This window comes from Lycium barbarum, chromosome 10 (genome assembly GCF_019175385.1).
Source record: "Lycium barbarum isolate Lr01 chromosome 10, ASM1917538v2, whole genome shotgun sequence".
Lineage (NCBI taxonomy): Eukaryota > Viridiplantae > Streptophyta > Magnoliopsida > Solanales > Solanaceae > Lycium > Lycium barbarum.
Genome location: NC_083346.1, coordinates 3712914 through 3729368, shown reverse-complemented (window position 1 = coordinate 3729368; position 16455 = coordinate 3712914). Strand labels below are relative to the sequence as shown.

The following is a 16455-nucleotide window of genomic DNA, read 5'->3' as shown; positions in this document are numbered from 1 at the left end:
TTGGGCTTTGTTGTTGGTGATTATTCTTAGATTATATTGTGTTGTCTTTTTTTACCTCTTTATTTAGGTATTAGTCTTCTTTTTTCTTGGTTTGTCTTGTATTTGTAATGGGTAATTTGTAGTTCTTGTACCTGTGCAATGTAGAATTGTAGACTGTTAGAAGATGTTGTACTTGAATGCTTCTTGTTTCAAGATTCATAGTAGATACATCTCTAATTAACCCTATTATCATCTTTAGGTTACTGCACATTTCTCGTGTATTTGTTATTTGCCATGCATTTCTCTACAACTGATTTTCTGCCACTGGAATATCTTATAATTGTTGAAATGTCTTGCATTGGTTAAGGGAATGGACTGCTGTCTTCCGGACGATCTTCATCTCATAAGCTAGCTTTTGAAGTTGAGTCAGACCGGAATTTATTTTCTTAATTAACATGGGAGTATTAAACTAGAGTCATTCTTATTCTTGGTTTACCTAGTAGTGAGTCTCATGTTGTCCACCCTAGTGTGGAGCCAAAATTTTCATTAAATGGATTCAAAATATAATAAAGAGTAAACATATGAAGAAGTTAAAGGTATTCAATATCTATTATAATACATAGAAAAATAATTTTGGCCTTGTAGCTCCGTCGAGTCCACGTTCCAATGTCTGAGTTTGAGGTTGAAGTAGGTCGATCTATTTTCTTTAACAACAATACTTGAATCCAAGAGTTTTCTTATAAGAAATGAAAATGGTGAGAGTTAATTTTATGGTTGAGACCTAGTTCTTGGTTAATTTCATGAAATTATATAAGTGAAAGTACTTCTTATTTATTTTTTTATTTTTTTTAAAGGAAAAGTTCAATTGTAATGCTTGATGGTGACTGATATAGTGTGTGCTGGAGGTGAAGGTGGAAGAAAGGAGAATATTTGGATACGGAATTGATATAAATATGGATAGTGGGAAAGTGGATTTGTGGTATGTTTTGTGAACCAAAAACATCATATGTACTAGTACAAAAAAAGCAAGATAGTCTCTGTCCAACACATTATCTCTTTATCTTCTAAAATTTCCTATGAATTAGTAATGTCTTTGTCCATGGTGTTTAAGGTCCCCACTTGGGTTTGGAATCTTGATTTATTACAAATAGTCCTTGGCTGCCTGCTGCTGCTTATAACTTCTTGTTGGAATCTTCTTTTGTATTAAGAGATAGTGAAAGAGTTTGGTTGTAATTTTAGCAGGCGTTTGGCCATGAAAATCAAATATTTTTCACTTTATTTGGTATTTAGGAATTAAAGACGGAATTGTGTTTGGTTATAATTTTTGCAAAAAATATTTGGTTGTTTAAATGCATTGAAAGTGAAAAACAAGTTTTGGTTATTGTGAAAAAAATATTCCGGAAAAAAGTGAATAATTCTCATGGACAAACGGGCCCCAAGTTTTTTAAGTACACTCGAAGACTAAATAATTTTTTTAATAATCTTTCATAAGTTGCGCACGTCCTACCCTCTTCAGACTCACTTGTGAAATTACATTGGGTGTGTTGTCGTGGACTTGTCATCATAAGATACACTATTTATAATTCCATCCACGGTAAAACACAGGAGAATTTAGGGGTGCCAAATTCTTGAAATAGAACACTTTTGACACAATATAGATAGAAATAATATATAAACGGCAAAACGCTAAAATTTCCCCTAAACTATTCGAAATATAACAATTTTGTCCTTCGTTAATATTTGGGGTCGTCCATGCTAGGGTTGTGCATGTTAATGGTTAAACCAATAACCCGAACCGATTATTTGGTTATTGGGTTAATGGTTCGGGTTAATGGATTACCGGTTCGGGTACCGGGTAATGTTTTTGGGTTATTGGCTTATTGGGTCGGGTCGCGGGTTGACCAATTTTATAAACGGGTTACCCGATAGCCCGATAACAATTTAATTAATTACACTTCTACCCTTTCATATATATTAAGTATCATCCTGTGATACTCGTATTATTAGTTCATCTGCTGGATCAAATGCTTCTTTGGTTGCCATCCCATAGTTTTTTTGGGAGCAATAGAAAGTATAACAGATTGTTGACAGACAAACAGGTTCCACCGGTGGTTAAACCATTTTTTTGTTGTTGTGTGAAATCTTAACGGTTAAACCGATAACCGAACCGATAACATACAACAACCGATTAACCGATAACCCATTAACCGATATTTTAACGGTTCTTTAACGGTTTAACATGTCTACAAACCGATAACCAATAAGTTAAACCGATAATTTTGAAACCCGAACCGAACCGACCGATATGCAGCCCTAGTCCATGCCCTCGTCGTCGTTACGAGGTGGCATATATTTGCCCTTATTTTAAAATCCAGCAAACAAAATCATTAAAAATGAAAATCCAAAAATGGCCGTCACATTTCACCTTTAATATAAAAGATTTAAATTATTTTATTCTTACGAAAAAAAAAAAGTGTCCTATTAGTATAGTTCATGGGCAATCTTAGCTCTTTCTTGTTTTCTTTGCTAAAAGTCATCACGAACTTAATCCCCGGGACAATGGATAATCAATCTAGAATGTTCAAGTAATTCTAGAGAATTGAAAAAAAAATAATCTAAGTTCTAGAGTGGAGTATAGAAAGATTCTAGAAAGAATAACTCTAGAAATAAATAGAAGTATGATTCTAAAAAAAGGTAGTCAAGAAAATTCTAGAAAAGAGTAGTAAATATCCTTACTAGATCATTCCATCTCCACCTATAAATAGAGGTGGCCATTTGAGTTGCAAGCAAGAGAGTAAAAGGAGCTCAAAAAGTGATAGAGGTAAGGTGTACTCAAGTATTAAGTGTCTCAACAAGAAGTGTGATAGCTAGAGAGAAATAGTAGGGAGCAACAAAGAGAATTGCAAGAGTGTGAGTGCTAAAGAAAAAATTGAGTGTAAGAATTGTAAGATCGAAGTTGGTCCTTACTTTGAAATAATAAAATTCAAGTTGTGCCTGACGATTCTCAACATTTTCATCCTACTGATTTTCTTTCCTCTTCTTTCTCTTTCTTTTTTGTAGTGAATAATAAGTATCCCTTCATTCTTAACCAGAGGTTTTAATTCGAGCTTGAGATTTTTTTATGCAAATCTAGATTAATCGAAATTCATAGCGGCAATGAAAACCGAGTGGAAACAAAAAAGTTGAAATTGCATATATATTAGTACAAAGTAAAGAGCATGGAGGCAGTGCTTGGTAGACTTATGAATATCAAAAATCAGACATGCCAATCAAGCCAACTAAGGATACAGTTGTGCGTTAGGATATGTGTTTGGACCACTCATTGTATTTGACAAAAATTTCCTAACACAAACTTCTGTAGATTCATTTAATGATATCACAATCTCCTATTAAGTACACCGGTAGAATCTTGGAGAAAATGACATAACTAGCCCCTTATATATGACGTGAGTTTAAAATAGTCTCTTAAACATATCTTTTAGCTGTTTTGGTTCTTTAAATTGTTAAAGGTGAACACTCCAGTAATTATTTAACAAACTTTAGCCGTTAAATTTAGCGAGAATTGTTAATAAAATAAAGATTTAACCAAACAATTTGCAAGAACGAGAATACAACAACAATAACTACTAATCCTCAATTCCAAGCAAGTCGGAATCGGTTTGAACCATCACTAACCATGTCGTTTAATTAAAGCTCACAGCGTGCTTAGATGAGCACGTCTCAATGATATATTTTATATTACGTGAATTCATCATATATTTAGTAGTTTCATGTTAGCTGACAGCATACTGTGATCCTCCTCCTTTATCCGAGTTTGAGATCAACAATGTGAGCCTACACAGAAAAGGTTTTGGAAGAAAGTGTAACAATATCTATTTTAACCAAGTCTTTCTCCTGCCTTAGGACATGTATTTGGACCTTGGACCGCTCTTTCTATTTGAATTTTTTGCCTAACAGAAGCTGTTGTTAGATATAAAGATCCTATCTTGATGAATGGTCAGCATCAAAGTTTCCTCTTAGAGCCCGTTTGGATTGACTTATAAGTTGCTTATAAGCTGTTTTCAGCTTTTTTGAGTGTTTGGCTAGCCAGCTTAAAGTCATTTTGTGCTTAAAATAAGCTCAAAAAAATAATTGGGCCCATTTGACTTAGCTTATCTAAAGCAGCTTATAAGCTGAAAACAGCTTATAAGCCAAAAAAAATAAGTTAGACTACCCTAACTTATTTTTTTTAGCTTATAAGCTGCAAACAGTTTATAGGCATAAGTCCATCCAAACAGACTCTTAGTATAGTTGTAGAATCTTGTCCTGCTTATTGTGGTAGTAGTAAAGGACCACAAAGCCACGTCATTTTTTCCGGCTAATTTACGCAAATATCCCTTTTTTAAGTTTCCATTTAGATTTTGTTTTTATTTTAAAAAGTTACGGTAGTACAAACCTTTGGAAATTACCCTCCAGACAATGTTAGATCCGAGTCTAATATTTGCTCATATATTTATCAACATTACCAGCAAAACATTAGATTGTAACCAGAGGCGAATCTAGGATTTATAGAGCATGTGGGTTCACCACTAAAAAAAAAAATGTATTAAGCAGGATTTGATCTCTAGTCCCGTAGGTAAATAACTCAACTTTCAACCAAGTGCACCATTTGGTCTTTTGTAGTATGTGTTCCAGTAGGTAGTATTATACTAATTTTAAAAAATATATACATAAAATACTTAGTTTTACGGCGAGATCATGTGTTCATGTGCTCCAAAAAAAGGGCCTAAAATCGCCCCTGATTGTAACGTTGCAATACTTTACAATATTTTAGAACGTTGTCTTATGTTTTCTCTTAAAAATTTAGCTTGTTTGAAAGGAATCTTTAGATCATAGTCTTACAAGTCCATAAATTATAAAAGAAATAAAAGGATCATTTACTAAATGGTTGTCCTTGAAAATTCCACATTTTATCACCCTTACTAGTTAGTTCTCAATCTTGTCTAGCATAAATCGATCCCAATAGTTATAATGGGGCAAATTTGGTAGAACAACAATACGAAATGTATTTTAACCAGCTCTTTCTCGTACTTTTATCCTTCCTGATCGGAAAAAGGAAAATATTTGGTTGAAGTTGAAAAATATGAGTAATTAAAATTGAAAGGGGAAAGATATTGTCCTTTTTTGGACGATAGTAGGACCCACACACATTGTTGTTTCATGATCTGATATTACACGACATCTCAATTCCAAGCAAATAGAGGTCAATTACCAGGTGCGGATTCAAGTGGAGGTGAGGATGTTCACCCAAACACCCTCGATAAAAAATTACAATGTATATATAGAATAAATTTTCTGTGTTTATGTATATATATTAACTTTTGAACACTCTGAACATACGTAAAAGGTTAGCTCAAGCGATCCAAAATGTTCAAAATTATCTCTAACACCTTAGGTTTTATTCCTATCAACAACATTACTTTTTATATTTAGCTTTTGTTGTTTTTTTTAACCCCCTGAATGAAAATGTCGAATCCGCCACTATCAATCACATGAATCCTCACTTACCATGTCGCCCCACTTAAATTCACCTCAAACCAATATTACACAAAACACAAGCGTTTTAAGTCATGATCTGATGTTACATACAATTATACATTACTATTTCTAGCAACCTAAACTTACAACCCAACTTGCATGAGATAAAATAGAGAGAATAAAAAATTCTCTAAACTTCTCATACTGAACCAAAAACCTACTGATGAAAAAGATAGATTGAAAGCTCTACAACTCCTCGTATTGAACTGAAAATCCACAATGACATCGCTTCGTCCTTGTTGAACTTTCTTCATCGACAGTCTGATCTTCTACTAGGAATACATGTTCATGGTTTTCTGCAAGTACAATTGGTGGACTATTAGATTTGGCAATCTCACATTTTTCTTGCTGGTACTCAGGAGCGGTCCTCGTGTTCTCAATGCCACCAGCTAGTGGGGAGGATTTATCATTGGACGTTGCAATATTGACAACTGATTGTGAGGATGCCCCGTCCACGTAGCAATTGTGCAGCCTCTGTCGAGTAATAAGCGATGCAAGAAGCTGATACCACCGAGAAAGAGCTTCTGCTTCATTCCTTTTCCGCTCTTTGGCCTCTCTTCTCGCCTCTTCTTCTGCATATGCCTGATAACATCTCAACAAATTCAACATTAGTTCTACTGGATGGCTTCGAATATAATAATAGTCTTGACACGTTCGATAGCATTAGAAAGAAAACATTCGAGCACTTCACAGAAATGTGTGTGCGCATGCGCTTTTGCCCCAAGACTTCAAAGAAATTTATTTGGTAGTTTATGTCACAAGGGACTTGTTCATGGAGACCCGCATAAACAAAGATAAAAACGTTTTGAGCGTGGGGAGGAAAAATACAGAGAGGCGCGATAAATATTTTAAACAAAATAGTGTCTACCAAAAGTATAATTATGCATTGCAAGAGATAGTAGTCAACAATAAGCTTTTTTGACTGTTGCACATCCATAACAAAGGAATAATCTTATCGTATATTTGATTTATTCTTTATCTTTGACCGCCGCCAACCAAGAACTTGAAAAGAAAAGGAGAAAACATTAGAAATATCTCAGTGTCCTATATGTCTAGTAAAGTGAGTCTTAGAAACGCGATTGCTCCGCCATTACAAATGACATTAAAACGTAAGCAAGCAATGAAAATCTATTCCAGTTATCCAATTTATTTACCTCCAGAATTGCATCCTTAAACTCGGTACACACCACAAGCCCCTCATATACAGGTAGAGATCGACCATTCCGGAACTCAAATCCAACCATAGCAGGTGCAAAATCAATTTCCAGCCTTTTAACAACAGGAACCAACCTTGGAAATCTCAAATGGACTGTACCCGGTGGAAGGCACTTCTCAGACCAGACATCCACTTGACCACGCTCATTCTAAGAAAAAGCCACATACCAACTGTCACTTCCTGCTCAAAAACAGTCATAAAAACAAGAAAGGCAAATAAACCAAAAAATTAAAGGAGCTAAATATCGTAACCAATTATTATATCCGCTACAAATAGGAAAAGAAGCAAAATGGTGTACATGTAGAATGTGTGAACAGGGACAGATAGCGTACCTCTGTGTAACTCTTTATCGAAAAAGGAATTTTGTAACTCTTTATCGAAAAAGGAATTATCTTACACGGAAAGAGAATACAGAGAAATAAGAATTGGCTATATAAAGTAGATGGAAAAGACGACGCTTACACGCTATAGATCTGTCAAAAGAAATCCATAGCTTTACATAATGCTGTCAAAGGATAAAAGAGGTCTTTACCGAAGACTTTGCACCCGAAATATGACTAATGAAGATACGGGCTTTCGGAAAGATGAAGATGTCAAAGGGCAAAGAGTCCATCTTTTGAACAACCAAACTAACATAAGATGCTAGCATGCACCCACTTAGAGCAGATGGAGATTCTCAGATGGGAAAAATGGTAAATACTCTATCCTAAGCATGATCCAAATGAATATTGATCTTATAAATTAGCATAAAACATCAAATCCCAAATAAATCTCAACACTTCTATCACTTAGGCTTCACCTTAGGTACCATGCCATTTACTGCATGAGGAAGAAACAGTGGTTCAGTTTGCCACTGTCCATAGAGGGCGAGAGTTCCTCCACAATCCCCCTCGCCACAATCATCATCTTCAGCATCCTGTCCTTTGTTCTGCTTTCCAGAACGCTTCAGAACCTGAGCATAAAACAAGAGGATTATGGTACTTGTAGAGTTGTGGACACAAAAAGATTTATGTACAGGGTAAAAACCTTTGCAGGGATCTCGTTAGCTTTCACTTGGAGCCCCTCGCGAAGCCATCTTTCCTTTCTTTGGAGTGTTTTTACACAGGATCGTGGGTATACTGGATGACCAGAACAAAAACCTAATACAGGTCCTTTGGGGTAAAGTATTTGATACTTGTTAAGCCATCTTTCAATTATGTATAAGTGATGGTTTCTGTAAGCCTGCAGAGAAAATTAGTTCAGGACAAATCTATCAGTACAACATAGTGTGTCAAATGGGCGGGTTGGGCTGAATTTTGGGCGGGTTAAAATGGGCTGAGTTATTAACCCACCCAAAGGTTACTTGGGCTGAAACAGGTTGGGATAAAATGGGCTAAAAAGCAGATCATAACCCAACTCGCCCAATTCTTACTAAGTTTTAATTTTTTTTTTTTGATGTCTTAATAATTTTTTTAAGTACCTAATTAAAAAATTGTTCTTTATCATGGCTATACATAAAATATCTTTTTAAAATATTTTGACAAGGTTTCTGATGGGTCAATTTGCTACATATAAGCCCAGTTTTCAAATGCGCTGAATTGGGTGGGTCAAAATGGGCTGCGGCGCTAAACGGGTGGGTCATGTTTCATGGGCTAATTTTGCCACCCCTAGTCACATCTTAGCAAATACTTGTGTTTGTTAAACCTGTTGATTTGTTGGAAGAGGTTCAGTCAGTGCCCTAGTTTCCAACTCCATATCTTCGAGCGAGCTCCTGGTTGCTGTAAAAGAATTCCATGTTAAGAATTCTGCATGAGTTTTCTATCACTATTTTCACACATATCCAGCAGACAATCATTACCTCCTTGTGCAAACTGAACTACATCACTGGTGGCAACCGACTCCAACTCCTTTAATGGTGCCAATACTGCATCCCACCAAATTGGGTTGACTCGTTCAGATTTTATCTTGTACCACTTTGTACAGTACCTGACAAGAAAATGAAAGATATATTAGACAGAAGTATCTACTATCTACCAGTCAATCTCATTCTTAAAGACTCTATCATCTTTTTATATTGTTTATAAGTCGACCCATCCAATTAATTTAAAAGCTTCCGAATTGATCATCAAACGTCGCTGCCCTGAGGAGGCATGTGCCAATATTGATATTTTGGTTGTACTAGGATGCTCTATTTCCCCTTACCCCCAAATTTCGCCATAACTGTCCTCATTACTTGCTTATTCATGAACTACTACATGAACTAAAGTACTTTCTCAGTTCAAAACTAGAAAAAATAAATAGATAAATAATCATGACAATCACTAGAATTGACAACGGTGATAATAATAAGAGTACTTTAGGTCATACAAGAAATGATGAAGACTATGATGATTGAGTAACAAATTTTAAAAGAAAACCAGAACTCATGGCTTGCATCTCGTCTATGTGAAGGGGTAAACGAGGAAAAACTGACACAGGAAAGAGAAAACGGTTTAAGATTCTGTGTGTGAAAAAATGATGGTACGAGAAGAGTAATTGTATAGTAATAAGACTGACGAATAAATCAAGATGGACAAACCATAAAATATGAATGCATAAAAAGTAGTATCATGCTGCAGATAAAATGATTAAGATTATATATTAAAAAAATGATTAACAGAATTAATAGTCTGTTTTTTCAAGCTTCCAAAATCAGCTTATTTTGCAAAGTGCTTTTCGGAAAGTACTTTTAGAAAGTAGCAGTTTGTGTTTGGCTAATCACTTTTGCCAATATTAGAGCAGCACTTTGTGCTTGGCCAATGTTATAGAAGTGTGTGCGGGGAAAAGCTGCTTTCTAGAGCTTCTGAAAAACAGTTTTTGCTACTACTTAAAAGCACTTATTTTTGTCTTTAAAAGCTTGGCCAAACAGCTCAACTTTCTACAATAAGCCCTTTCCCTTTCCCAGAAGCTTGGTCAAACAGGTTATAAATCTAAGAGAAACTATAGCAGTCAATGAACGGAACACCAAAGCAGCAAGAGCTGGAAACCTGCGTGTCACATCTTTAGCTCCATTTCCAGCAAAAGCAACAACATATCTTAAAGGCAACTTGCATGCAGCAGCTGCAGCTTCCACAGTTTGCTCTCCATCGGTTATTGCATTTACAACATCAACATGCACCCACTTCCCTGTCAGGTTCTCACCACTGCAGTAGACCTCCGCCCAGTATAGAGGCGCCCCTACTTTCTTAGACCCAATAGCAGTCGATATTCCATGAGAGGAAGTTGAACACTCTTCTGCTTTAATTTTCTTCTTTTTGAATGGTGATGCATTTGATGTACTTTCTACATCCTTCACATCTGAGACCGTAGCGTTCCTAGCAATTTCAACTGCGGTGGTAGAAAGAGCCATTTCCAACTGCATCTCAAATTCAACATCCCCTTTTCTCTTTGGCCGCTCTCTCTTCATAATACATGCATCATTAGCATCAGGCTGAGCATCCGATGTTGATTGCGACATTCTTCTATTAGCTTGGCCAGCAGATGTTGAAGTTTTATCAGGACCATTATGCTTGCCATCAGCCATAGATTTAGCAGGAGAGAGAGGAGAATGCTTTGATCCAGTCACCATCAATGTCGAAGAGTTAAATATCCCACTACCAGCCCTACCAAGGCCTTGACCAGAGGGATTTGTTTTCTCAATTTCAGGCTTCAAAGGAGCCACATCCAATATTGATACAAACCTGCAATGAATGTTTTCAGATATCTCGAAGGTAATTTCTCATGAAATAACAGTCATTCGGAAGCCAGAGTAATGGATAATACAACAGTCAGTAGACAAACAACAGAGGCTATTTAGTTGTAATAGAATAGGAAAATAGCAGCTTACCTGGTCGTAAGATTCAAAGCCCTAAACAGTGCCACAGACAATGCAGCAACCTGTAATAGCGAAAAACAAAAGGGAATGTTTCTAAGAGCAATGGGCAACATACTAAACATTGTTTCTTTAATCAAGATATAAAAGCCAGCACAGCCTCTAACTCTGCTTTTGAATATGTAGGCTCCAAAACTTAAGCAATTGACCATGATATTACACCATATCTAAATGACCATTAGTTTCTTTAATTTTTTTTATTTTTTTTTAAGGAAATAAAAGGGCAAATAATGAACAAAAGAACTACCTAAGTGAACAAACACAAAACATACCTCTTCTGGTGTCCCTTCCTGAGACTCAAGAGTTGATGCCAAAGCTGAATGAAATGACTTCTCCGTATCATTTGCACCTCTAACACGGAAATGACTGTGGAACTGCATCCAGTGGTAAATAGGTGAAATAAAAGAATGAAACTTGTATATCAAAGGGCAGTTATGATGATGACATATAAGAGATACCCAATTGACAAGAGGAGCTAGAGCCTTTGCAGTAAGTTTTGGAACATCCGTTAACTTTAGGAGATGTGCCGGCAGCAGTGAAAGCAAAGAAGCCTGGCAAAAATAAGTAAATTCTTATATAGTATAAGTATCAGTACCTGGAGGGAATGCTTTAAAAGGTCAAAAACTCACCAGTATTTCCATATCATGCGCCCAAAACAGCTACAAAGCATACTAAGTCAAATATTAATGTTCCTTTTTTTTTTTTTTTTTTTTGGGGGGGGGGGGGGGGGGGGCGGGGAAGTCATGCTAAGTCAAAGATTAATGTCATACTAAATTAAGTTACAAGAAAAACATATGATAACTAAAATTTTCTGGGGTTACGTATCCATAGCCATAAAGTTCCCAATGATCATGTGTTTACACAATTTCTAAGCTTAACACATATCACAACGATAACAACAACAAAGGTCACAGATGACAAATCTAATTGGACATCAAATGGCATTTTCCTACAATTTTCCACATCTTTGTAATTATTACTCCCATTCACATATTCCCCAAAACTACTTTAAGTTTCTAAGTTTAAAATATAATTTTAGAAACCTGTGAATAATATTTTGGCACAACTTCTAAGAAGTTACTGTGTCCCCCCCCCCCCCCCCCCCCCCCCCCAAAAAAAAAAAAAACCAAGTTGACCAAGGAAAATCGAGAGGAATATATTGCTGCTTAACTTAGAATTAGTTAATTCCCTAAAGCTGGAATGAACTTTCCTGTTTTATTTATCTTCTATATCTTTTTTTTTTTCTTGGAGACTAGATAGTTGGGGAAGATTCAAGTTAAGAATAAACAACAATCAAGTAAAATTTAGTTGTTTTACATTCTAATATTGTAGACAACTGGGGGAAGAATATCACACTACAGGCATAAGAAAGAACCTGGATAAGAGGATCATTGCAAGCACTATCTACCAACCTGCCCCTTGCCAGTAAACAAAGCAAATTAACCTTATGCACAAGCTCAGCCAATTCCTGTAATTAAAGGGACAAAAAGTATAACTTGATAAACGTCCAACCAAGGGACTAACAACTTAGATCATGGTATTCATATATTTTCTCTATATTATTCAAACCACATTTAAAAAAAAAAAAAAAAACTACAATAAAGATTATTCAAACCACCTTTTCTTCAGCAGTTGCTCGGCGTACTGTCTTCTGTTTACTAGGATCAGGCAGAGCATCAAACTCAACAGTCACACCATTGATTGTATCTTCCTTAACATCGCTTTCGGACTTCAAAGTATGAACCGACCCATCTTCCCAATCAACACCATCAAGTTCATCTTCCCTCTCAATATTCTGATACTGAACATTTGTACTTTCATTTTCCACTTCCGATGGCCCATTTTGTAACACATCTCTAGTGCAGCATTTAGCATCTAATGTAGTCCTCGCAACTGTAGTACTAGTAAGTTGCTTTTCTGTCTCCCTTGATCCGTTCTCTGGCTAAACATATAAAACAAAATAGAAATTAAGAAATCCACTATTCAAATGGAGCTTCATGTGAAAATGACAATAATGATCTTATCTTTGGTAGTAGGTTCAAAATAGTCCCTTAAGTATTAATTGACCAGTTTTGATCCTTTAAGTTTGCCAAAAGTGAGCACTTTTGATCTCAATCAAATATTTACCAAACTCCAATTCTTAAATTTAACTGGAACAGGGAGGGGAGGGAATTAACCAGTAACACCAGAAATTTTCGTCAAAGTTTCAGAAACCGCAATATAAAAAACTACACTAGATACAATCATACAAAAAATAACAGAAACTGCACAAAAAATAACAGATATTGCACCTCAAAAAGTTGCAACAAACTCTTGAAATAGATCAAAAATAACATAAACTACAAAATTAGTACTGCCAAATGTGAGTTCCCATTAAATATTTTTTATTTTCACTGTTCCGATTAAATTTAGGTTGGGTAAATATTTGACTGAGACCAAAAGTGTTCACTTTTGAAAAATTTAAAGGACCAAAACTGCTCGACTAATACTTAAGGGACTATTTTAAACATACTACCAAAGATAAGGGACCAGTTTTTCTCTCTAAATTATCAACCGGAAGACATGGAAACACATATGATTATTGAGCATTACCAAACAAAGACGTCCTTCTTGCTGAAGGAAATGTTTCACTCGGTACATTGCCTAACTGAAGTGATAGAGCAAGAAAGAAACAAACCTTGCCCTCAGAATCCTGTTTGCATAGGTAACTATCATCTGTTTTCAGACGCCGAGAGCCGCGTGACTTGTTGACTCGTTTCAAAAGTTTCCCCACTGCACCTCGAGATATATTTGCAAGAGTTTCTGAAATCGAGCATGTTATTCTTGATATAGTTTCAAGCTTCAAGTACTCAGATCTCTACTATTATTGTCAATGCATATTAAAGTACTTCTCGAGATTTTTGAAAATAATATTAATACTGAACGATTGGAATATAACAAACCATTGCCACTGGCTCCATCTTTGCAGCCGCGTCGGCTCTCCATCTCACCATAGTGTTTCAAAGAATCTTCATTTGCTGTCCAAATGGAACACATAAGTTAAACCGGACCTCAATGTGTTCCAGTAATGAAACTAAAAAACTAGCACATTACAGAAGTCCATGCATAAACATATTGATCTTCTCCCTTTTGACAACTGATCACTAGTCATTTGTGAAGTTCATGAATGTTCATTTCAGAGTAAGACACCACTCCAGGCAGACAAACAGAAATACTGATCATCAATATACACACGTTATCAATTGAAATAAAGAAACATGCCTCAGATGGTCTGCTACGGAGTACTCACTCAGGCTTTCACTTCAGCCACATGCTTTCTAAAAGCTATAACTCAAACCAAGAAAGGGCTACCAGCCAAAAAGTGGGGAGGGGAGGGGGAGGGGGAGAAATCCCAAAAAAACTAGCAAAGAAAGATGAAGAATCCCATAAGGGGGTAGTTAAACAAGAGGAGACAAGTTAAAAAATGTGTGAAACAAGAATCTAAGCAACGACTTTTATGCATTCTACCTTATGTTTTGGTGTCATGTTGTTCGTGATTAAAGAAAAAATACCACTTCATAAACAGATTGAGAAACAGTAATCAAAGATTGATCTTTTATGCATTCTTGGTTATGTTTTGCGGTCATGTTGTGTAGTTAAACGGTTGCTAAACTGAATCCCAAAGAAAGCTAGCAAAGAAATATGAAACAATCCGATAAAGGGGAAGTTAAAGAAGAAACAGAAGCAAACATAATGAGAAACAATAAGCAAAAAATTGAATTTTTATGCATTCTTGGCTGTGGTTTGGTGTATTATTCTGTAGTTAAACAGTTGCTAAACTGAATCCCGAAGAAAAATATGAAATAATCCTTTAAATGGGTAGTTAAACAGTAATCAAATATTGAATTTTTAAGCATTCTTGGTTATGCTGTGGTTAAAAAGTCGCTAAACTAAATCACAAAAAAAAAAAAAAAAAACAAGGAAATGTGAAACAATCCGATAAAGGGGAGGTTTAAGGAGACACAGAAGCAAACAAAAATGAGAAACAATAATCATAAACTTGATTTTTTATGCATTCTTAGTTATGTATTGGTAACATGTTCTGTACTTAAACGGTTGCTAAACTGAACCCCAACGAAAGCTAGCAAAGAAATATGAAACAATCCGGTAAAGGGGAGGTTAAAGAATACACACAAGCAAACAAAATTGAGAAACAATATTTAAAAAAAAAAATGAATTTTTAAGTATTCTTGGTTATGTTTTGGTGTCACATTGTGTAGTTAAACAGTTGCTAAACTGAATCCCAAAGAAAAATATGAAATAATCCTTTAAATGGGTAGTTAAAGTAAAGGATAAACAAACTAAAAAAGAGAAACAATAATCAAAAATTGAATTTTTAAGCATTCTTGGCTATGTTTTGCTGTGGTTAAACAGTTGCTAAACTAAATCAAAAAGAAAACTAGCAAAGAAATATGAAACAATCCAATAAAGGGGTGGTTAAAGAAGAAACAGAAGCAAACAAAAATGAGAAACAATAAACAAAAAATTGAATTTTTATGCATTCTTGGTTGCGGTTTGGTGTATTATTCTGTAGTTAAGCAGTTGCTAAACTGAATCCAAAGGGAAAATATGAAATAATCCTTTTATAGTGAAAGAATATGATAAATAAACTAAAAATAAGAAACAATAATCAAATATTGAATTTTTAAGCATTCTTGGTTATGTTTTGCTGTGGTTAAACAGTTGCTAAACTGAATCACAAAGAAAAATAGCAAAGAAACATGAAACAATAAAGCAGCAAAAATGAGAAACAACAATCAAAAAAGTGAATTTTTATTCATTATTGGTTATGTTTTGCTGTAATATTCTGTAGTTAAACAGTTGATAAACTGACCTAAGAACAATATGAAAGAACCCCATAAAGGAATAGTTAAAGAAGAGAGATAAAAGATAAGAAAAATGTGAAACAAGAATCAAAGATTGAATTTTTATTGCATTCTTGATTTTTTTTTTCTTTTGTGTGTGTGTGTGTGTTTTGTGGACATGTTTAGTTGTTGAAGAGTTAAGAAAACAAACCAGTTGATTGATTCTGTTGTTTTGCCTGATTTCTGGTTCGCATATTTTCAAGCAAAGAGAAGAAGAAGAGGCGCGAGATTTATGGTTGAAACCTATAAAATTCCCAAACCGGGAAGAATTGTGCTTTGTTGTTTTTATTTTTATTTTTTTGTGAAATATTGAAATACTTTTTTTTTTGCCCGATGTCCGGATTTTTTTTTTTTTTTTATAGGAGGGTTGGAACTCAAGACCTCTAATTATGGAGGAGCAGCCCATTTGTACCATGGTATTGAAAAAGTTTTATTTATGGAACATAATTGTTTCATTCACCTAACTACCATTAAGATAGCAAAGAAAAAATGCATAAAAAAATCAATTCTTTTGTTGTAAAATTAAGTTAGAAATAACCATATTGAATGATTTAAATAATAGAAGATATAAGAGATGAGAAATTTTTTATTGATTCAAGTGTATTCAATTATATCTATATCACATTCTATATCTCTAATTATACTACTTCCTCCGTTTTAATTTATGTGAACTCATTTGACTGGGCATGATATTTAAGAAAGAGTGAAGACTTTTGAAACTTGTGGTTCAAAATAAGTTTTGAATATTTGTGTGATTGTAAATCATTTCATAAAGTGATTTGTTTCCAAATTAGGAAAGAGGTCATTCATTTTGACACGGATTAAAAAGGAAATAGGTTCACATAAATTGAAATAGAGGGAGTATTATTTAGCGATAAGATAACAAAAAA

General features: G+C 34.9%; 1 protein-coding gene across 2 annotated transcripts; it reads right to left on the bottom strand.

The window, feature by feature from the left end:
* Positions 1-5518: 5518 nt before the first annotated feature.
* On the bottom strand, positions 5519-15896 carry LOC132613927 (DNA repair protein RAD4). Of its 2 annotated transcripts, XM_060328224.1 has the most exons (15): positions 15717-15884; positions 13604-13678; positions 13339-13463; positions 12280-12603; positions 12037-12129; positions 11120-11212; positions 10934-11035; positions 10617-10666; positions 9778-10470; positions 8610-8737; positions 8456-8529; positions 7799-7993; positions 7572-7724; positions 6711-6920; positions 5519-6138 (listed from the first exon to the last, which is right to left on the bottom strand). In XM_060328224.1, exons 1-15 carry the CDS (start codon positions 15757-15759, stop codon positions 5743-5745), a joined length of 2754 nt encoding a protein of 917 aa, XP_060184207.1. In that variant the 5' UTR covers positions 15760-15884; the 3' UTR covers positions 5519-5742. The 2 variants fall into 2 exon arrangements, with proteins under 2 accessions (XP_060184207.1, XP_060184208.1); XM_060328225.1 differs by lacking the exon at positions 5519-6138 and having other exon boundaries at positions 6717-6952; positions 15717-15896.
* Between the last annotated feature and the right edge of the window lie 559 nt (positions 15897-16455).

What these genes read in the sequence shown, in the direction of transcription:
- LOC132613927 (XM_060328224.1), bottom strand. Translation starts at nt 15,759, where the DNA reads ATGCGAACCAGAAATCAGGCAAAACAACAGAATCAATCAACTG. An exon ending in TAGCTCCTCTTGTCAATTGG is followed by an intron (nt 11,036 to 11,119) that starts GTATCTCTTATA and finishes CACTGGATGCAG; the next exon opens with TTCCACAGTCATTTCCGTGT. An exon ending in CTAACGAGATCCCTGCAAAG is followed by an intron (nt 7,725 to 7,798) that starts GTTTTTACCCTG and finishes TTTTATGCTCAG; the next exon opens with GTTCTGAAGCGTTCTGGAAA.